General features: G+C 48.6%; 3 protein-coding genes and 1 long non-coding RNA gene across 5 annotated transcripts in view; 2 read left to right on the plus strand and 2 right to left on the minus strand.

Annotated features, from left to right (window-relative positions):
* The window catches only part of MCCC2 (methylcrotonyl-CoA carboxylase subunit 2), a 208250-nt gene extending 203500 nt beyond the window's left edge, over positions 1-4750 (minus strand). The window contains exon 1 of the mRNA XM_068106084.2: positions 4513-4750. Within this exon, the coding sequence (XP_067962185.2) occupies positions 4513-4641 (129 nt within the window). The 5' untranslated portion in view covers positions 4642-4750. The remainder of the gene's footprint in view (positions 1-4512) is intronic.
* Positions 4751-5146: 396 nt separating this feature from the next.
* LOC137420748 (uncharacterized) lies at positions 5147-11394 on the plus strand. The gene is made up of 3 exons (XR_010983187.2): positions 5147-5214; positions 7667-7776; positions 11139-11394. It is a non-coding gene; the product is annotated as an uncharacterized LOC137420748 (long non-coding RNA).
* A 740-nt stretch (positions 11395-12134) lies between these two features.
* LOC137420747 (glycerol-3-phosphate phosphatase-like) lies at positions 12135-14319 on the minus strand. The gene has a single exon (XM_068106082.2). The coding sequence runs from the start codon at positions 14121-14123 to the stop codon at positions 13188-13190; it is 936 nt and encodes a 311-aa protein (XP_067962183.1). The 5' UTR covers positions 14124-14319; the 3' UTR covers positions 12135-13187.
* A 2739-nt stretch (positions 14320-17058) lies between these two features.
* USP3 (ubiquitin specific peptidase 3) overlaps positions 17059-22946 on the plus strand; it is a 75209-nt gene continuing 69321 nt past the window's right edge. For both annotated transcript variants that reach the window (XM_068106080.2, XM_068106081.2), the window contains exon 1: positions 17059-17413. In XM_068106080.2, the coding sequence (XP_067962181.1) occupies positions 17323-17413 (91 nt within the window). In that variant the 5' untranslated portion in view covers positions 17059-17322. The remainder of the gene's footprint in view (positions 17414-22946) is intronic.

Below are 22946 nucleotides of genomic sequence, written 5' to 3' on the forward strand. Positions count from 1 at the left end.
TGTATAGTGCATACCTCCAGGCTGAACAGTTTACATTTTGTATCCCACTGATAGGCCGGATCTGTATCCGGACCTGAACCAAAATCGAATCGGCTTGTCCTCCTCACCGAACCAACCCATCCACCTAGTTTTGCCATAATTCGTCCACAACTTCTTGAGATATATCATGCTATACTGTCGGACTCCGCTATTCACGGTTCCACTATTCGTGGGTTCCATGTATTCGCGGGTGATAAAATGTGACCCGTTTCTCTATTCGCGGAAAAGTGTCCCGCAAATTTCCGGGTTTTTTTTCCCCTATGTGCGGCCGTGTTCCGCGTATTCGCGTTTTTTTCAGGGGTGCAAAAAAACCTTTTTCACGAGCCGTTAGCTTCACATACGGTATTTCTAAAACCTTTGTGGATTATCGTCGACAATCGCAGAATTTGCCTCGCCATTCGCGGATTTTGCCTCACCCTTCGCGGATTTTGCCTCACTATTCGCAGCTTGGTCCTCTATATTCACGGATTTTCATGACTCAGGAACCTATCCCCCCTTTTTCCATTGAAACAATGCCCCACTATTTGCGGGTTTCGCTATTCGCGGATTTTCCAGGAACGTATCCCCCGCGAATAGCGGGGTCCGAGTGTATATCGTTTTGGCCCTATCCCTCAATGGTGAAGAATCACTTTGAAAATTCCAGTATCCGGATCTGGATCTGGATCTTCAACAAAATCTAATTAATTCGTCCTTGTCAAACACCCAACCTGTCCCCCAAGTTTTGTCCGACAACTTTTTGTCCGGCAACAACTTTTTGAGATATCCTGCTCACAGAGAAACAGACAGACAAACAGAGGTGAAAACATAACCCCCCTTCATAAAGGTCGCTGTTCATCAAACATAAAACATAATCCTTCAGTCACTGAGGTACACAATGTGGGAATCTTGCAATACTTGCCTCAACCGCTCAAGGCCTTCCAATATTAGCCCATGTGACCGGCGTGAAAACAGGAGGTATGTTCAAAATGGTCTGGCAATTTTCTGCACCCGAGGCTTATGTCGGTAATATTTTTTATCACCACTTTAATGTTGCTGTGCATAGTGCAATATTGTGCAATGCAACGAAGTTCAGCAATGACATATTTTCATTACATTTTGACTTGTAGTTAATGCAGAATGAATGAATGAATGATCGTTTTAAGGCCATGTTTCCCCGCTAAAGCGGGGGTTAGCCTTGCGGGCCCCATGACAATCATGGTTCCCTGTTTGAGGCAATGTTTTTATGGCCAGATGCCCTTCCTGACGCCAACCATTAGTCACCTCTTACGATGCGGTGCAGGGATACGGTGTACCTATTCTAAATCGGGGTACACGCCGGGATCATTCATCCCAGCAAGCTGGTACTCAATTTGCCGACCTTGGAAGGATGACAGGCTGAGTCAACCCCCCTGGCGTTAATTCAGCGATCGACCGGGATTCGAACTCAGGATCCTAGGATCCCAAGCCTGCGCCCTAACCGCCAAGCCAACACCAGGCTTTTGTAGTTAATGCAGATGAGTGGAAATTCTGTTTGGACTGAATATTTTACCTTCCCGCAGGTCGGCTTTAGATTTTACCTATCCTGTCAACCATTGTACCTGTACAACTATTCTTCCTGCAAGCATCTGGGGTGATACCATTATGTTTGTTTGAAGTTTGAAGATTTCCCACCCCCACCCCCTGATCAGATCTCCCACCCCTACATCAGATCAGATCTCCCACCCCCGCATCAGACCAGATTTCCCACCCCCACCCCCTGATCAGATTTCCCACCCCCACCCCCAGATCAGATCTCACACCCCCACCCCCAGATCAAATTTCCTACCCCCACATCAGATCTCCCAACCCCACCCCCAGATCATATTTCCCACCCCCACCCCCTGATCAGATCTCCCACCCCCACCCCCAGATCAGATCAGATTTCCCACCTCTACCCCTGATCAGATCAGATTTCCCACCCCCACCCCCTGATCAGATCAGATTTCCCATCCCCACCCCCTGATCAGATCAGATTTCCCACTCCCACCCCCTGATCAGATAAGATTTCCCACACCCACCCCCTGATCAGATCAGATCTCTCACCCTGACATCAGATCAGATCTCCCACCCCCACATCAGATCAGATCTCCCACCCCCACATCAGATCAGATTTCCCACCCCCACCCCCTGATCAGATTTCCCAACCCCACCCCCAGATCAGATCTCACACCCCCACCCCCAGATTAGATTTCCCACCCCCACATCAGATCTCCCACCCCCACCCCCAGATCATATTTCCCACCCCCACCCTCAGATCAGATCAGATTTCCCACCCCCACCCCATGATCAGATCAGATTCCCCACCCCACCCCCTGATCAGAAATATTCCCCACCCCCACATCAGATCAGATTTCCCACCCCCACCCGCTGATCAGATCAGAGTTCCCACCCCCACCCCCTGATCAGATCAGATTTCCCACCCCACCACCTGATCAGATCAGATTTCCCACCCCCACCCCCAGATCAGATTTCCCACCCCCACCCCCTGATCAGATCTCCAACCCCCACCCCCAGATCAGATCAGATTTCCCACCCCCACCCCCTGATCAGATCTCCCACCCCTACCCCCTGATCAGATCAGATTTCCCACACCACCCCCTGATCAGATCAGATTTCCCACCCCCACCCCCTGATCAGATCAGATTTCCCACCCCACCCCCTGATCAGATCAGATTTCCCACCCCCACCCCCTGATCAGATCAGATTTCCCACCCCCACCCCCTGATCAGATCAGATTTCCCACCGCCACTCCCTGATCAGATCAGATTTCCCACCCCCACTCCCTGATCAGATCAGATTTCCCACCCCCACCCCCTGATCAGATCAGATTTCCCAACCCAACCCCCTGATCAGATCAGATTTCCCACCCCCACATCAAATCAGATTTCCCACCCCCACCCCCTGATCAGATCAGATTTCCCACCCCCACCCCCTGATCAGATTTCCCACCCCCACCCCTGATCAGATCAGATTTCCCACCCCCTGATCAGATCCGATTTTCCACCCCACCCCCTGATCAGATCAGATTTCCCACCCCCACCCCCTGATCAGATCAGATTTCCTACCCCCACCCCCTGATCAGATCAGATTTCCTACCCCCACCCCCTGATCAGATCAGATTTCCTACCCCCACCCCCTGATCAGATCAGATTTCCTACCCCCACCCCCTGATCAGATCAGATTTCCCACCCCCACATCAAATCAGATTTCCCACCCCCACCCCCTGATCAGATCAGATTTCCCACCCCCACCCCCTGATCAGATTTCCCACCCCCACCCCTGATCAGATCAGATTTCCCACCCCCTGATCAGATCCGATTTTCCACCCCACCCCCTGATCAGATCAGATTTCCCACCCCCACCCCCTGATCAGATCAGATTTCCTACCCCCACCCCCTGATCAGATCAGATTTCCTACCCCCACCCCCTGATCAGATCAGATTTCCTACCCCCACCCCCTGATCAGATCAGATTTCCTACCCCCACCCCCTGATCAGATCAGATTTCCTACCCCCATCCCCCTGATCAGATCAGATTTCCCACCCCCACATCAGATCAGATTTCCCACCCCACCCCCTGATCAGATCAGATTTCCCACCCCCACCCCCTGATTAGATCAGATTTCCCACCCCCTGATCAGATCAGATTTCCCACCCCACCCCCCTGATTAGATCAGATTTCCCACCCCCACCCCCACCCCCTGATCAGATTTCCCACCCACACCCCCTGATCAGATTTCCCACCCCCACCCCCTGATCAGATTTCCCACCCCCACCCCCTGATCAGATCACATTTCCCACCCCCACCCCCTGATCAGATCAGATTTCCTACCCCCACCCCCTGATCAGATCAGATTTCCTACCCCCACCCCCTGATCAGATCAGATTTCCTACCCCCACCCCCTGATCAGATCAGATTTCCTACCCCTAACCCACATTGTCTCGATAATGACGTCAATAATGATTCATGCATCCGTGTGCAGCACTCCTGGGGGCACAGCTGTGCCGCTGATGCAGTGCCCCCTGTAGTTTGGGGTAGCAATTTTCAAGTTATTCAGGGAGCCACATGGCACACACATTGTTGATTCACCCTGTAAAGCGAAACACCTGGATGACAGCAGTTGGGTCGAGATTCGAAACCAGGCTCGACAGCTCACCACATAAGGATTCATTAATTAGTGCACAGCACATGGCTGCTGGTTGCATCATTGGCGAGAGCACGGCCGTGCCCTGTGATGCAGGTGCCCCCTGCAGGTTAGGCAGGAATTTTGAATTTGTTCAACGTGTCGGCGACAACCAATGAAATAGCTTTATAGGTAAAATATCGTTCATGTGAACATTTACCGGTACTGACATAAATATACACTCGATTTCATATGAGATTAACAGAGGACCGTCATGATTTCAGGTGTATATTTCATCACGCAGCGGCCAGGTCACAGCAGCAAGCGCTGACCTGGTAAAGCGCAGAGGACATGTCGTGCACAGAACCGATGCTAGGCGCTAGGTCGCCGTGGAACCTTCGTGAGAGAGCTCTCAATGCCGGCCCCAGCCGGCCCAGCGCACGACTGCCTCGCAAAAGCATCGCCGCACAAGTTCCTGAGCAGCTGACTACTGTACACGGGCTCCCAGAGATGCTTTGCGGGCACGAAATCGTACCGAGTGCAGCATGCGTCGTTAATCAATTTAAAAGTAAATATTTGAGACAGTTACCACAACCTATTTCAGACAACACCTGTTATATAAAACCTGTCGGTGATTTTAATTTACACAGTTTAAAGAAAGGTTTGCGCTGAACGGGTGAGATGGGGAATTTACAGCTCTAGCTGTAAATACACCACAGGGGCGCTACATATTTTGTGCGGTGTTTGTAAGACCAAAAGTCATCGTTGCAGAGAGATGTGTAACATGTGCTCGTTTATATTTTATATCAGCGATTTTCAGGAGCAACATAAACAACATTTCGAGGCGGTCCTTCGAATCTTGACCTTAATGATGCAATAATTTATGTGACGTTGTCCAAGATCGGCTCGTGATTGGTGAATTGAACGGGCGTGGAGTAATTTGGCCAATGAGAAGCTTGACACGTGATCCGTTGGCGGGAAGTGACGTAGCTGCGGGGGTATGGCGGGTTTGTACAGGGCGCAGCTTATTCGAGGTTAGTGTTGGGTTACACGTTCGGTGTTTTATTATTAACCAAAGTCGTGATATGAGAGAATTTAAATTGTTTTGCCCCCGATGACCCCAACAGATGGTCCATTGAATGTATTCCGCGAGCAAATACACATTGAACATTTGTCTTCCCGATTATTGTAAATCTTCTCAAACCTCATCCAGTGATACCCTCTCTGTACGTGCTCTTCGTTGTAATGGTTTATCCTTCCTGTACACAACACGGCCCCCTGTGCACCCATGTGTGTAACCGCATGCAACCCCAATCCCATGTACGCAACCACGCGGAATTTTACAACATGTACAACTAGTCAACTATTTCCTTTCATCCCCCTCCTCCTTCCCTACCCCCCGCTCGTGGGCAACCGCATGTCCCCCACCGCCCGCTCGTGGGCAACCACATGTCCCCCACCCCCCGCTCGTGGGCAACCGCATGTCCCCCACCCCCCGCTTGTGCGCAACCGCATGTCCCTCCACCCCCCGCTTGTGCGCAACCGCATGTCCCCCACCCCCCGCTTGTGCGCAACCGCATGTCCCCCACCCCCCGCTTGTGCGCAACCGCATGTCCCCCACCCCCCGCTTGTGTGCAACCGCATTCCCCCACCCCCCGCTTGTGCGCAACCGCATTCCCCCCACCCCCCGCTTGTGCGCAACCGCATTCCCCCCCACCCCCCGCTTGTGCGCAACCGCATTCCCCCCGCCCCCTGCTTGTGCGCAACCGCATTCCCCCCACCCCCCGCTTGTGCGCAACCGCACCCCCCCCCCCCACCCCCTGCTCGTGCACAACAGCATTCCCCCCCACCCCCCGCTTGTGCGCAACCGCATTCCCCCCACACCCCGCTTGTGCGCAACCGCATTCCCCCCACCCCCCGCATGTGCGCAAACGCATTCCCCCCACCCCCCGCATGTGCGCAAACGCATTCCTCCCTACCCCCCACTTGTGCTCAACCGCATTCCCCTCACCCCCCGCTTGTGTGCAACTGCATTCCCCCCCCCACCCCCCGCTTGTGCGCAACCGCATTCCCCCCACCCCCTGCTTGTGTGCAACCACATTCTCCCCACCCCCTGCTTGTGCACAAACGCATCTCCCCCCCCCCCCCCCCACTCATGTGCAACCGCATGCCCTCCCCACCCCCCGCTTGTGCACAACCGCATTCCCCCCAGCCTCCGCTCGTGCACAACCGCATGTAACCCCCATGTATGCAACCGCACTATCCCTCTTTCCCCCCCCCCCCCCCTCCCCTGTCGTAAACAATCGCATGACCCCTCAACCTCGTTCGGCCGTGCACAACCACATGCCCTCCCCACCCCCAGCTTGTGCGCAACCGCATGTAACCCCCATGTATGCAACCGCACGACTCCTCTTCATCCCCCCTCCCCCCACCCCTGTCGTACACAATCGCATGACCCCCTCCACCTCGTTCAGCTGTGCACAACTGCATACTCCCACCACCCCGCGCTTGTGCGCAACGTGACCCCCATGTATGCAACTGCATGACTCCCTCCTCCCCCCCCCACAACGCCCCCACCATCGTCGGGCACAATCACACGACCCCCCCCCCCATCCTCGTCAGGCACAATCACACGACCCCCCCCCCCCATCCTCGTCAGGCACAGCCGCATGACACCCCCCCCCCCCCCCCCCCCGCCTCCCATACGCTGTGCAACAGCGTGACCCCCATGTGCACAACCGTACCATATGCAACCGTGTGAGCTCCTTATGTGACCCCCTCCACACCGTCACCCACCCCCCCCACCTGTGTGCAACAGCACGACCCTCTGTGCGCAACCACACGACCCTCTGTGCGCAACCACACGACCCTCTGTGCGCAACCACACGACCCTCTGTGCGCAACCGCAAGACCCTCTGTGCGCAACCGCACGGCCCTCTGTGCGCAACCGCACGGCCCTCTGTGCGCAACCGCACGGCCCTCTGTGCGCAACCGCACGGCCCTCTGTGCGCAACCGCACGGCCCTCTGTGCGCAACCGCACGGCCCCCCTCTGTGCGCAACCGCACGGCCCTCTGTGCGCAACCGCACGGCCCTCTGTGCGCAACCGCACGGCCCTCTGTGCGCAACCGCACGGCCCTCTGTGCGCAACCGCACGGCCCTCTGTGCGCAACCGCACGGCCCTCTGTGCGCAACCGCACGGCCCTCTGTGCGCAACCGCACGACCCTCTGTGCGCAACCGCACGACCCTCTGTGCGCAACCGCACGACCCTCTGTGCGCAACCTCACGACCCTCTGTGCGCAACCTCACGACCCTCTGTGCGCAACCTCACGACCCTCTGTGCGCAACCGCACGACCCCATTTGCACAACCACGTGACCCTCTGTGCGCAACTACACGACCCCATTTGCACAACCACCCAATCCCTGTTAAATTATTGGTTTGCCCTCACGCGAATTATTGTTTTGCCCTGTTTCCCCCCATCCTAGAGTTTCAGGTTGCGACGAAGGACCTGCAGGAGGAAATAGCAGTCTTCAATGTCAACGTAAAGCAGGTCGTTGATTATCAAGAGTCCCTGCTAAACGTCGAGAGGATAATGGTAATCCTTTAATGTATACATACGTATATACATAAATGACTGCATTTCTTATCTTGTGGATACACTTTGTATAATGTGCTGAAGTTTCTTCTTCAAACCTTCTACATAGCTCATGTACTGTATGTGTCTTTTTAAACTTTTGTCAGTCCAAACTACGCACGTATTTATTTCAAATGAACATGAATAAGCCACAATGTAGGATGCACGTATCAGTTTGATAACTTGCATCCAATTATGAACCATATAATGGTGCGTATTTCGTGTTAGATGGGTGATGCACTGTGCTCGGTTTCCGCCAGACTTAGTGCTTTGCATTCAGGCCAAAGAGTTCAATTTTCATCTTATCAGACCACAGAATATTTAGCTTCGTGCTCGTGAGTCTTTCTCATGCCTTTTTGCAAACTCCAGGTGTTTTGTCATGTGCCTTTTTCTCAGGAGTGGCTTCCGTCTGGCTGCACTCCCATAAAGCCTCGATTTGTGAAGTGATGCCGAGACTGTTGTCCTTCCGCCAGGTTCTCCCATCTCAGCCAAGGAAGTCTGTAGTTCTGTCAGAGTCGTCATTGGGATCTTGGTCACCTCCCTGACCCAGGTCCTTCTTGCCCGGTTGCTCAGTTTATGGTCGAACGGCCAGCTTTAGGAAGAGTCGGGGTTGTTCCATATTTTGTCCATTTCCTAATGACGGAGCTCACTGTGCTCTTGGTATCTTTCAACACTAGAAATTGTTTTATTCCCTTCCACAGATCTACGCCTCCTTCCCAATTCTATCTCGGAGTTCTACGGACAATTCCTTGGACTTCATGGTAGAGCTACTTACACTGCCAACTGTGGAACCTTGTATGGAAAGGTGTTTCTTTCTACATCATGTCCAATCAATTGAATTGGACACAGGTGGACTCCAATCAAGTTGTAGAGACATCACAAGGATGATCAAAGCAAACTGGAAGCACCTGAGCTCAATTTGGAGTGTCATCAGAAAGGGGTTGAATACTTATCGACTCCAAGACATTTCAGCTTTTCATTTTTAATTGATTTGTCAAATTTTCTTATTGTTGTATTACGGGTGGAACAGTGACACAAAAATGTTTTTAATCCATTTAAAATTCAGGGTGCAACACAACAAAATGGTAAAAGGTCAAGCGGTGTGAATACTTATTGAAGGCACTGTATATACATAATGGTCCGACAGGAAAGAAACCTTGTCCACTTTTCCATTGGAGGAAGCTTTTCAGATCTGTTCTTTATGACATATTTCCAAATCCAAGTGCTGTACCCTGTTGTGGATTTGACTTGCCATAGATTGTTATCCGCTTTTCTTCGTATTGTGTCCTTATCACTGTGTCTTTTTGCATACCTGACTGATTATTTTGATCTTTAATGCTCTGCCTGCAGTTTAGACCCATCAATTTAACTCCTAAATAATAAATCTACTCATCATTCTTTCCTCCTATCTTACCATTCCAATTCCCAGCCTTGTTCTAACCCCTTCCCAATTTTTTTTAAATTTATTTATTACAAAAAAGCCCTCTTACCTCATTTTGTGCCTGCCTGTTGGTTTTGTTTAATTCGTTTGTTGGCAACGTTTCTGGCACAATGTGCAACCTCAATGAACGTCTTCACTAAATTTTTCTTTGTCACATTCGTCCATATATATATATATCTTTTTTCACAGGGTCTAAGCCTCATAGTGGAGCTGCCACACACATTTCCTAAGGAGTTTTCTCCTCCCCATTTATGTCAACCTGTGGAGATTGTCCATACTCTTAACCTTTGAAATGCTGGACATCAAGCAAGGAAGCCACAAGTACCATTTTAAAAGTCTTTGGTATGAGTTGGCCGATGTTCGAACCGCTGACCTCCCAGACTCGGAACGGACGCTCATATCATCACAGCAGAGTCTGGTTAAATTTTTCTTTCTTGTATACGGTGTCAAGGCTCATGGAAGACAACGCAAAATGTATCATGACGTAATAGCAGAGAGGAGGAGGTGGGGAAATTGAAGACGGGAAGAGAGAGCACACCAAGAGCCTTCCTTTTTCATGTGGTTTGATTTGAGAAAAGTAGCTTGTGCAATGGGAATGGTCCTCAGTCGCTCATGGGATGGCACAGTGAGCTGTTGCAGCGAATTCCATCCTCCATCAAGGTGGTGCATGGGGCTCTCCTCCACCAAGTGGTTTGCCCTCTGCATCTCACAGCAATGTCGGCCAGGTTCTTGGAGCGCATGCGTAGGTTGAAGCACCCAACACCTGCCCGTAGACTGTTCACATGACACCACTCCTTGTGTAGTAGGCGGTAGTCAGTAAGTGACAGAGATTAGCAGCATTTGTCGCAATCTACCAACGGGCTGCGTCCTCCACTCGCAGATGAGCCACTGTTGTCTGCCCTACCTGTTGTTCAACTGGATGAAGGGCTTGTGCCTCTCGAGTTGTTGTACTTGCAGTTCTCCTAGGATTGGTGATGCCAAGGGTGTGCACTGTGCAGGTTGCTCAGCTGCTTTGACGGCAGCCTGTCTGGTTGCAGTGTCACGTCATAGATGGTGAGGCAGGATGCCTGCCAACATAGGTGGGTTGTGAGTTTGTGTCGGTCATCGGCAGCCACACCAACAGTGGAGTCGAGGGGCAAAATAGAAGGAGACTTGGAGAAATAAGTGATGTGGGAAAGAATGACTGTGAGGGACGAACACGAAGGGAACTTCTTACTTTCCACAAAAGTGAAAAAAAAAAAAATGAACGACCTCGTTGCCTCCACCACCAAATGTTGATGGGGTTATGTATTCACCCCAGTTTGTCCGTCTCCAAGAAGGATATCTCAAAAAGTTGTGGACGAGTTATGACACAACTTTGTGGAAGAGTTGGATGGATGACGAGAACTAGCCGATTTGATTTTGGATCAGGTCCGCATGCAGATCAGGCCTATTAGTGGGATACAAAACGTAGACGGTTAAGCCTGGCGGAGGTATGCGCTCTGTCGAGTGTCGTTGTAGTTCACATCAAAATACACTCGTTCTTTATACTTTTCTTCCATGTCACTTTCTTTCTTCTGTTTTACCAAGACTAAATTGCTGCTTATATCAAAAGCCCCCAGCCTCTCCTTTCCTGCCCCCTGGGCCATCACGTTGTGTTCTCCACAATTTGATAATCGTTATAAGAAAACATTGCAGCCCGCAGACATGACCGGTCCATCTTGATGTCCAAGGTGTCACACGACGATAGGTCGGTGACGGTGTGGCCCAAAACTTCACGTGCTCATGCCGGTGTTTTATTGTGTCAAACATTTGTTGCGTCGGCGTTTTGTGCTCTTTGCACCGAAAAGCCCATTATGTACATGCGATCCACAATGACCGTTCAAATGTTGTTTTGTTGCAGTGCATGTGGATGGAAAATACACAAAAACTCGGTGAACAGAGGGACCAACTCCATTCGGTGAACAAGAAATGACTACACTTACTTTGTTTTGCACCCTTTCCAATAATGAGCATTTAACTTTGCAGTATGAGTCGACGCTGGAATGGCATAAACATGCAAGAGCATGGTGTAATTAGGTTCCTGGTTTGAGTTACGTGTACGTGTTGTCTTGTCGCATGCGGAAAGATTCGTTAATAAAATATTTCGTATTTCTTCACATTTTTGTTGCTGAACGTGTGACGGTGATGATTTCATTTGTCGTGCTGTGTCATGGCGTCGTTTCCAAAATGTGCAAATGAAAATAATTTTGGTCTTTATCAATCAAGGACACGATGGATCCTCCTTGCTTCCTGTTATCCCATCGATGGCCCTCATCCGTCTGGTTGTAAACTGCCATTTTGCTCGCGTACGACGTTGCACGTGGCTCGTGTGACGCTCGTATTTTACACGGCCGTGATCACCTTACTTCTTTGCAACCGCAAGGAGCGGAATTGTGCCGAATAAGATCACCATCTCTTGTCTTCCCCCATCCAAAACCTTGATCTCTTCTGCCCCCGTTAATTCACCGCAGATCCTTTTTTTTATTTTTTATTCCGACTTCTTTCCTGGAAGTTCTAGCAGTGTCCATGTGTTTTATACCTCAACTTCCCACACCTCCTCCCCCCAAGCTCTCTCCCTCCCACGGATCTCCCGATGTCCCTGTTCTCAAATGTTGTACTTGTGTGCTTCCCTCTCTCTGCCCCATCTTGTCTCCTGCTCCCTTTATTGTATGTTGTGTGTGTCCGTTTATTATTTTTTTTGTGATTGATGTTAGCTCCTACACGGGCCTCGATCTTGTAAACAAACAAACCAAAAAATATGGAATTTATTGTTTTTTTTTTAATACGGCGAGCTCCAGGTCTTGGATGAAAAATAGGTATGACCACTATGCTTCAATAATATTGCAAGTACTGAAAATATTTTTTCAATGAAACTTTTATTTTGAACATTCAACATTGTGATATGCACCGAAGTAATTCACACCAATACCCAAGTATTCAAGTTTATGCGTCAACACAGGACTTGGTGCCGTCTTTAGCTAGTTGTGCTATTATGACGTCTACATAGTTAATTTCTACTAGTACGAGGGGAGGGTCGGGGAGGAAAAGGTAAGAGATCAGTCGGGGAGGGTTAGGGAGATTTGCATGCCAACTTGGGGATCAAATTCCACCATCGGTGGGCCCCTTGCCAACCCGCAGGTGCATCCGTACTCTCGTTACTTCCGTTGGATTTTCAAATGCGTGGCCACGTCCTTCGACCGTGTGTCCACGCACCTTGTAAACGCAAACAGAATACATGTGGATTCGGCGTAACGGAGAAACCTGAAATTTGCATTGCACTGCGACCGCTTAAACGACGGAATGAACCATTCTTTCATTCTTATAAATAATAAAGGGTTTAACGTCTGAAGGTGAAATACAATAAGGTAGTGCAAACTCTAATGAAATAAACCTTGAGCTTGAAACCAATTGTTACCATAGCAACCACGCGTGTTCAATCGGGGAGGTTGCGCGCGCAGTCTCATCGTGTCTGTCGTCGCTCCTGTGTCGCAGGGGCCGCCGGAAAGGGAAATCCTGCGGACATTTTGCACCCCATAGGGGTTAAAGAGGACGGGGGAAACATTTACTCGACGAGATGCAACTTCACACTACCTGCACGACGGCCATTGCATGGTGAGGTAGAGTCCAAAAAACATGTTCAGCCTCAAAATTTTCACACCCTCGTCATGTTCCGCACTTGGCTTCACACTTATGCAAACGCTCACCTGCGCACGACACTTAGACGGGAGAAAGTGAATAAGACTGTTGGATTACATTGGAACATTCGTCAAGACAAGGTGAGGAAACGAGCAGGTGAGAAGCAGCATTAAACCCAAGTACAATTCGGACAGTGATAGACAAGGAGAGAGACTCGACCAGGGTTATAATATTAGACTCGTCGCAGGTGTGCTGGGACGATGGCGACCCCGGGTCACTCGGCGCACCTGTGGCCGGACAGTGCCGGCAGGAAATCGGCCACAGAGTCGACGTAAAAGTCCGGGACGAGGAGCTGGTCCTCGGGGTCGGAGCCAGACCTGCGCTGCTCTACCTCCTCCAAGGTGGAGAATCCCGAGAGCGCGAGCACGGTGCACACCCCGCAGCGCGAGCCCATCAGGATGTCCGTGTCCAGGCGGTCCCCGACCATGATGACCCGTCGGCAGTCGAGGCCGCAGTCGCGGACGATTTGCTCGAACATGAGCGGGCTCGGTTTGCCCAGCACGGTGGCGCGGCGCTGCGAGGCGCACTGCACGGACGCGAGGAGGCTCCCGGTGCCCGGGAGGAGGCGACCTTCGCCCATCGGGATGCAGCTGTCCGTGTTGGTGGCGAGGAACAAGCACTCGGGCCGGCGCAGGTACTCGACCGCTCGGACGAGCTTGGTGTAGTTAAAGTGAGGGTCGAACCCGAGCAGGACGGCCCGGACGGCGGGGTCCGGCCGCAGGGCCAACCACTCCTCGGTGCCCCCCTTCACCTCGTCCGGACCCCCGCCCACGAAGTCCACACCCGCGTCCCGCAGCTCTTGGGCCAAGGCGTCCCCACCCATCAGGTACACCTTCCCCTCCAGACGGGCTTGCTCCTTGAGGTACGTGGCGGCGAAGTGAGCGGTCACATAGATGTCGCGCAGCTCGGCGGGAAATCCCATCGTGTGCAGTTTGTCCAAGTACCCCGCACGTGTTCCCGAACTGTTGTTGCTCAGGAAGAAGACCCGTTTCCCCATAGCCTTGAGCTTCTCCACCAATTGTACCGCGCCGGGGATCGCTCTGCTCCCGTACCACAGGACGCCGTCGCAATCGAACACGACGCCTTCGACGTTCAACAGCAGGTCCCGTAAGGCCGGACCGGCGAGACGACAGCACCGAACCATCGCCATTGAGCGCTCGAAGTGGCGGCGACAGGACGTCTTCCTCTTCCTCTTCCGTACCGAGCGCACGGTTTCCGTCTCGACTAAAACTTACGCCGCATTAACATCGCATTTCCATGTGACGACCCTTCCGGAATCATTCCACTCGTGGCGTCACACACCTGCCAAGTCATCCAAGAGCCGCCTAAATAAGGCGATACCATCCCCGCTCAAACGAATGCCCTTTATACAGTCTAAAAGAACTGCCGCCCTGTGTTTAATAAATAAATCAAAGTTAATACGGTCTGGTATCAATAATTATTTACGATAAGCTATTGAGGTCTGGTATAAATAAATAAAAGTTAATATTGACTTTGAGGTCAAAGGTCAAAAGTCTTCTTGAGGTCAAATTTCTAAAATCTTTATTTTTCTTCCAATTGACTTGAAAGTTGAACAACATTTGCATATTGCGTCACTGACTTGCGAAACCAACTATGTTTGAGGTCCAAAGGTCAAATGTCAACTCTAGGTCAAACTTTAAAAATTGTTAATTTTCATTGGAAAAATCGTCAATTTTCATCTTATTAACCCGAAGATTAAACAACAATTACATGGTGCACCACTGAAATTGGGAAAGCGACATTTTGAGGTCAAAAGGTGAAAGGTCAACTCACGGTCAAACTACTAAAATTGTCAATTTTCATCTGAAAAATTCTCTTTTCATCCAATTAACCTGAACATTCAAGAGCAATTATTGCAACGTGCACCACTTAATTGGGAAACCAACTATTTTTGAGGTCAAAAGGTCAAAGGTCAACTTAAGGTCAAACTTATAAAATCATCAATTTTCATCTAAAAAATAATCATTTTTCACTCTATTGACCCAAGTTTTGATTTAAGATCAATTTTAATCTTAAGGGCCATTTCAATTTTAATGAAATGGACAATTTGACATATCCATGGCAACTTTTTGGGGGGTGGGGTGGATTTTGCAAGTATAGTGCTCTGCGTGACATCTTTTTTGTTTGGTTGTTTGTCTGTATGTCAATCGCCTGCAGGTCACAATTTTAAAACGATCTTCACGAAGCTTCACAAAATGGTAGAGTTGGTCGTAAGCAAGAAGACTATTGATTTTGAGGTCAAAAGGTCAACATATGCCAAAGATCAACAACCTTATCAAATTTATAAAATCAATTTTCGTCCGATTGATTTGAAATTTGAAGACGATTTGCACATCAGCCCTGCAAATTCAACTACCAATTATTTTTTAGGTCACCATAGGCCAAAAGATCAACATAGGCCAAATTTCTAAAATTGTTAATTTTAATCCGATTGACTTGAAATTGGAATAGGATTTGCATATCAGGCCAATTAATTCAAGCACCAATTACATTTTTTAGGTAAACATAAGCCAAAGGTCAACAACTTATTTTAGTGATTTCACACGTATCGTGCTATGCATGACATATTTCTTGTTTGTTTGTTTGTGAACAGGCTATCTCAAAGTTGTGGATGGATTTGGACAAAATTTGGTCGAGAGGTTGGGTAATGGGTATGTGACATGGATGAAATGATTCGATTTTGTTGAAGATTCGAATCCGGATCCGGATCAGATAATTTTTGTAGTGATTCTTCACCATTGAGAGATGGGACCAAAAACGACATATAGCATGACATCTCAATCGATATCTAGCATTTGGCCCCATCTCTGTTTTATATCCCACTGATAGGTCAGATCTGAATCTGGACCTTAACCAAAATATAATCTGCTTGTTCCTGTCACCTAAACAACTCATCCACCAACTTTTGTCATAAGTCGTCCATAACTATTTGAGATGTCATGCTATATATCGTTTTTGGTCCCATCTCTCAATGACATCCATTGAGAGATGGGGCCAAAAACATCCATTGAGATGACATCCATTGAGAGATGGGGTCAAAACGATATATAGCATGACATCTCAAATAGTTGTGGACGACATATGACAAAAGTTGGTGGATGAGTTGGTTAGGTGACAGGAACAAGCAGATTCTATTTTGGTTAAGGTCCAGATCCAGATCTGACCTATCAGTGGGATACAAAACATAAACTGTTCAGCCTGGCAGAGGTATGCACACTACCGAGTGCCTTTCTAGTTGATAATGGAAATGGAACACACCCCTGTACAGCTGTACTCTAACTTCCCGAAGCTCTGACAGACAGCTTGGTTGCAACATTCACCGCATCCATCCAGCACATACAAGGACTTCCTCTTTCTCTTCTTCCCTCAACTATACCCAGCAATGTTTTCTTTTCCAGACTTTCATTTTCTGTATGCATGATGTGTCCAAAGTTGACAGTTTCTGGTTTAAACTTTTAGCATCAGTGCTTCTAATGTACATGGTGGTCTATCGCGAGGACAGTGCTGAGGGTTTTCTGTTCGAATAAAGGAGCTTTGAACACATACGAAATGGCCTCGTCTTCTCGTCATCCGCAACTCCTAAACTGGTGACCCCGGCTGCCCCCGAACGGATTCGGGGGCTGCAAACGGACACGGCAAGCGCGCCCTGGCCAGGGAAGCCACCTAAACCTGTACCCCTCGATCTCCAATGAATGAGTTCCATACATCCAGTGAAGGAGTGTAGAACGTCACCAATTCGTCATTACAGGATTACAGAAACATACACAATATTGGACTCTTATTTTTACGTGTTTTGCGCACTTACTTATGTAACGAGAGACACGATGAGCACAAAGGATGGGTTTTATGTACTTATGTCGTGTATGATAGTCGCGACAGCGTAGTGTGCGGCAGTGATACTAAAACTGATGGAGTTTCCTTCCAAGGAAGCGCAGCATTCATTCGCTAAATATTTTATTTATTCAATACAATTTGTTATGAATGTACATTTCAAAGTCTGTACTGTATATCGGAAGCAAAAATAAAACAAATAATAATGAAAGTTATTGTGTTACCCAAATGTCACGTGCTAAAGCGTGACGTCAGGCGGAAGTTATAGGGATTTAAAGACGGCTTCGCTTTGTCTTCGGCCCAGCGTACGTGTTGTTGGTACAGCGCTTTTTTTTGTAAGTGGTCTTGGAGTCTTTCGGGTCCGTGCACGGAGCGGCTCCTTAAACGGAGGCGAACAATCTAAAGCGCTTGACGCCAACGCTCCATTTTTGGCGTTGAGCACACGTACGTTTCACTTGGACAAACACGCACGCACAAGAGGTGACCGGACCGTTCGCATGGAGTGTCCCCATCTGATGGTTTGCGTGCCCGCGGAGAGCGAGCGCAGGTCCCTCCCGCACGGCGGACCCTCGTCCTGGTGCTGCAGCGGTGAGACGCCGCCCGATCGGCCGCAGCCCTTACTCGGGTTCAGATCCCTCGCACTCCTGATAATAATAATAATAAATAAACAATGACTCCACATGAAGGGGTTCTTCTTCTTCCCTTGTGCCGGTATAAACACGTCCATGGCGCTTTCGAGGTTATTTAGAATGTTTATCCGGGTGTTTGCTCGACCTCGTCGGATTGCCCGCGCTTCCTTTCTCGTGGATCACCGATTGATGCCACTGACCCCACGACATCGGCTCGTTTTTCTGCTTCTGTCAATGTCGGAAGCATCAGAGTGCGTGATGTGCATGTCGGTCCAACTTTTCATTGCTATTCACGGCCTTGTACTTGTAGCATACCTGCCTGCTGTACTGCTTGAGCTTTACGCCTTTAGCCTACCTAGTACCTTTCACCAAGCCCCGATATGCTGGCGCCAGGGCGGGGGTTATGTATTCGTTTTTGCGATTGCCAAATGATACTACTATTAGTATTATTATTATTGTTAATATTATTCGTATTAATATATGCTTTGTTACGATGTTATCATTGTTTTTGTTATTTTGTAATTACAGCGCCATGCCGTGGAAGCACCTATTGAGCTGCTTTATACACCTTAAAACGGCACGCATTTAAAACATGGGCATTCTTCCGGATTATTTGTAATTAATTGGCCTAATTAACTCAGGAGATCAGGATGATCATTTTGGTGTGTCACATTCCACATCGGCTCCACAAAAAAACATGACACTGACACACACACACCTTCCTTTTATGGGAGAGCAGAGTACCTGCCCTATGTGCGATCTTGTTGCAAGCATGCAAAAAGTTCTTCTGACGCACCTTTATTTTGGCTGTGTATAGGCAACTAACAGCTCCCTCAGTCGCTCCCAAAATATATAACACCTGGGTTACGTGCATGAAGCAAAAACATGCCGACTGCTTATAATTCAAAACACCTGACCGCACTGGAAAACATGGGGAGGGGAATACTGCACCGTAAAGTGAGAAGACTTGTAATACCATCTCCCACCTCGAGGCGGCGCTACACGTTACATATTTGCAAAGAAAACTTGAATGAAGCCTTTTTTCCTTGCGCTGATTAAAAGAGCTCCAAAAAATGGGAGGTTATATATTTCTTAACAGGAATGAACAGAAAAATATTTCCGATAATGATCAAGGCAGCGGTCTGTTACCTATACACCACCCGGGTTCAATATTTTACCTGACTGAATTTTTAAAATAATTTTCCCGGAGGATTAGATTAATTTGAAGCAACTTTTATTTCATAATCCTTCGCTCCCTGAGGAGTGTTTCCGTGTCTTACGGTGGGGTATGGGGCAGCCAGCCTATTATATTGGGTTGCCCAGAAGAAAGTAAGATATGAATGGCGTTTCACAGTTTTCTACAGCAAGGAAATATAAAGTCTAGTGGAGAAAAATATTATAAAGACGTATACAGTGCTACATATAAAATCAAATTATGAATACAGCTAATTACAGAAACGAGAAAGGTGAACATCTACAGGTAACGCTATCAGTACAAGTTGCTGGGTTGACTGTGCGGACACAGCTGAGGTTGTGGTTCTGCTGATGTTGACCCACGGCCAAGGTTGTGAACCCACCGTTTGGAGATGCTTTAGAACCTCTATGAAGAATGGAGCCCAGAACTGATTACCTGTACAGTCAGAAAATCTATCAATTGCTTGCAAGTTACTTTGGGCAGGGCAAAGGGGGGCATTAAGCTCCAGGGGGCATTAGGCTCCACTACATTGCAATTGGATTATATTTTATTCATGATACACCGGCCATGTTCTCAAGTGACTCAAGAACCAATCAGAATGAGTTTTCTTGTACAGGAAGTTATTATAAAATGCATTTACAATGTAGTGGAGCCCAATGCCACCTGGAGCTTAATGCCCCCCTTTGCCCTAAACAACAATTTCGAAATTTGCGATCAAAATAATGTTGGGTAATAGGGTGTTGTTGAATTAGTGTAATTTACAATATCCTTTAAATGTTAACGTCATGCTTTAAGAATGGCTGTCACTGTTCAATAAATGATAATAGTTGTGAGGGACAGATTTGTAATTCATAAAAACACACACACACACACACACACACACACACACACACACACACACACACACACACACACACACACACACACACACACACACACACACACACACACACACAAAAGTGAAATGAGATTTTGAGTACCAAGTTCAAGTCACATAGAGTTTGTTAATTTTCACAACACAGGTATGCTGTGAGCCGGGCTGTCTGTTAACCGGATATCTCAAAAAGTTATGGACAAAATTTGGTGGAGATGTTGGGTGTGTGATGAGGACAAAAGTATTCGATTTTGGTGAATATCCAGATCCGAATACTAGAATTTTAAAGTGATTTGTCACCATTGAGAAATAGGATCAAAAATGATATATAGCACGATATTTCAATAAGTTGTGGACAACTTATAACTAAACTTGGTGGATGAGTTGGTTCAGTGACAAGAACAAGCCGATTACATTTTGGTTGAGGTCCGGATCCAGATCCGGCCTATCGGTCGGATACAAAACAGACTGTTCGGCCTGGTGGAGGTATGCGCCCTATTGAGTGCCGTTCTAGTTACGAAGGTATCAATGGATAAATCTTACACAGTATATGGGATTTGAACTTTGGATCCCGGCGTAATGAGTCATGATTTCAGAGGAAAACAATGTGCTGTTGTGAATATGTTGCAAGCAATGGCAATGTATTTTTTTTTTTTTTTTTTTTGTATACAAGATCGAGGCTCGTGAAAGAGCGAACATTAATCACACAGAAAGACAAACCGACACATAAAACATATAGCATCGGGAGCGGTAGACAAGATGGGGAGAGAGGGGGAAGGACACAAACACAACATTTGAGAGCAGGGACCGAGAGACATGGAAACATCGAGAGATCTGAGAGAGGGCGAGGGCTTTGGGGGGGGGGGGGGCGTGGGAAGGGGGCGGTGGGAGAGGTATAAAACATATGGACACTGCCAGGACTTCCAGGAAAGAAGTTGGAATTTCAAACAAGGTGGATCTGGGGTGAATTAGCGGGGGTAGAAAAGATCAAGGTTTTGGATGGGGGAAGATAAGAGATGGTGGTGAACAGCTGTTTTAAAGACATGGAGGGAGGAGTGGGATTGAAGGGAGTGAGGGAGTTTGTTCCAGAGGTGGGAGAAAAGAGGAATGAAAGAGTGAAGGTGAGCAGAGAGCCGAGATTTCGGCAGTTTAACCATCAGAGGGTTGCTGGCAGATCTTGTGCGACCTGTAGGAATATTTGGGGGACAGAGCACAGAGAGAGCTGGGGGTGCAAGGCCGGAGAGGAGTCGGTAGAAGACAGAAAGACCACCTACCTGCCTGCGGTGAGTGAGTGAAAGGCCCTCAGACATAGCTTCATCGCGGGAGATTCCAATAATTCTGAAAGCTTTGGTTTCAACAGCGTGAAGCCGAGCTAGGTGTGAGGCAGGAGCACCGGCCCATAGGGGAGAACAGTATTCCATTGAGCTGTGGATGAAAGCCTTGTATGTGGTGAGGAGCTCAGGTGTGCCGAGGAAGGACTTCGCACGACGGAGGATGCCCAGTCGGCGACTGGCTTTGGAGGCCAGCTTGGAAATGTGGTTTTCCCAAGAAAGATCATGGCAGATAGTGAGACCCAAAAGCTTGAGCGACAGAACTTCTTGGAGAGGATTGTTGAGAAAGTAGATGGGAGGGTTGTCCAGTCGATCTTTTCGGAGAGACATAGTAAGAGTGTGAGATTTGTCAGGATTGAAAGACATGTTCCACTTGTTTGACCAGTCTGTGATTTTGTCCAAGTCTTCAGAGAGTGAGGAGGCTGCAGACTGCCGATCTGAGGGAAGAGGAATGGAGCGGCAGAGAGTGGAGTCATCAGCAAAGAGATAGAGAGGGTTTTCAAGAGAGTCAGAGAGATCATTGATGAAGACCAGAAAAAGCACGGGGCCCAGAACACTGCCTTGGGGAACTCCAGCCTGAACAGGAAGAGGAGATGAGAGAAACCCATTCAGGGCCACACGTTGACGACGACTAGAGAGGAAGTCCGCCAGCCATGCGTGGAGATTTCCATGGATACCAAAGGAGGAGAGTTTGGTGAGCAGAGCAGGGTGCCAGACCGTGTCGAAGGCACGTGATATGTCGAGGGAGACAGCTCTAATTTCCTGTTTGGCATTGAGGACCTCCATCCATTGTTGAGACAGCAGAAGCAGCATGTCCAGAGTAGAGTGACCTGGTCTGAAACCAAATTGATGATCAGAGATCAAGCCATTGGAGAAGAGGAAAGATTTCATATCCGAAGCAATGATGGATTCCATGACTTTGCTGATAATTGGGAGAAGGCTGATTGGTCTGTAGTTGCTAGGATCTGTTTTTGCACCTTTTTTGTGCAAAGCGGTGATGTTGGCTGATTTCCAAGCAGATGGCAGTTGACCTTGAGCAAAAGAGAGGGTGAAGAGAACAGAGAGAGGGTGAGATAGAGCGGCAGAGCAGGATTTTAGGACCCGTGGGCTGATGCCGTCGGGTCCAGTTGCAGAATCAGAGTCGAGGGTTGACAGAAACTTTTCCACCTTGTCAGGAGGAAAGGACACGGAGTCCAGGAGCAGCAGGGTACGACTGGGTATGGTGGGTACAGAGAGAGAGGGATGGGTTTGGGACACAAGATTTAGAGGCAAACACAGAGTTGAGGCATTCAGCTTTTTCACGTGCGGAGTCAGCTGTGTAGCCGTTTGAGGTAAGGGAGGGGATGGAGGGGGAACAAACACCAGAAAAGGATTTGACCAGACGCCACCAGGATTTGGAAGAGGGAGACAGATAAGAGAGTTCGGTCTTGAGAACGGAGAGATATTGTTTCCTGGCTCTCCTGAGGGTGGACACACACTTGTTTCGGGGTTTGTGAAAGGAAATGAGATTTCCTTCCGTTGGATTTGCTTTCCAGGAGACGAAAGCAAGTTGTTTCTGGGCAACAGCCTCACCACAAGATTCCGTGTACCATGGACGGGAGGAAGGGTATGACAACTGAAGACGAGATGGGATAAATCTGTGCATGAGAGAGAGCAATTTACTTTGGAAGAATTCCCAGGATGAGTTGATGTCAGAGGTGGTCGAGATGGGAGACCAGTCCAGATGATTGATGGCTGCTTGAAGACTGTGCCAGTTGGCCTGAGTGAAATGCCAGACTCGTCGACGCTGAGCATGCTCCCTGAGGATGGTAAGAGAGATGTCCACTTTAACAAGGACATGATCAGATGATCCGATTGGAGCAGAAGAGCAGCATCCTACAAAACCCAGCATCCACCAAGTATTGGAAAAAAAACCCAGCATCCTACAAAAAACATCGCCATTATTGTTTCTTTAATATATTTTTATCTTGCTCGTGCTTGAAACTCCAATCAAGGCTACACTTATTTAAAGTGTCATTTGGATTGAAGCGCAGTTTCTCTGTTAAGGTAATGTTATTGTTGGCCGGTATTCAATGGCTTTGGGATGACATAA

The sequence above is a fragment of the Myxine glutinosa genome, chromosome 2, assembly GCF_964187855.1.
Source record: "Myxine glutinosa chromosome 2, kmMyxGlut1.1, whole genome shotgun sequence".
NCBI classification, from domain to species: Eukaryota; Metazoa; Chordata; class Myxini; order Myxiniformes; family Myxinidae; genus Myxine; species Myxine glutinosa.

Bases quoted from the DNA above. Each gene is read 5' to 3' on its own strand.
- LOC137420747 (XM_068106082.2), bottom strand. From the start codon at position 14,123: ATGGCGATGGTTCGGTGCTGTCGTCTCGCCGGTCCGGCCTTACGGGAC.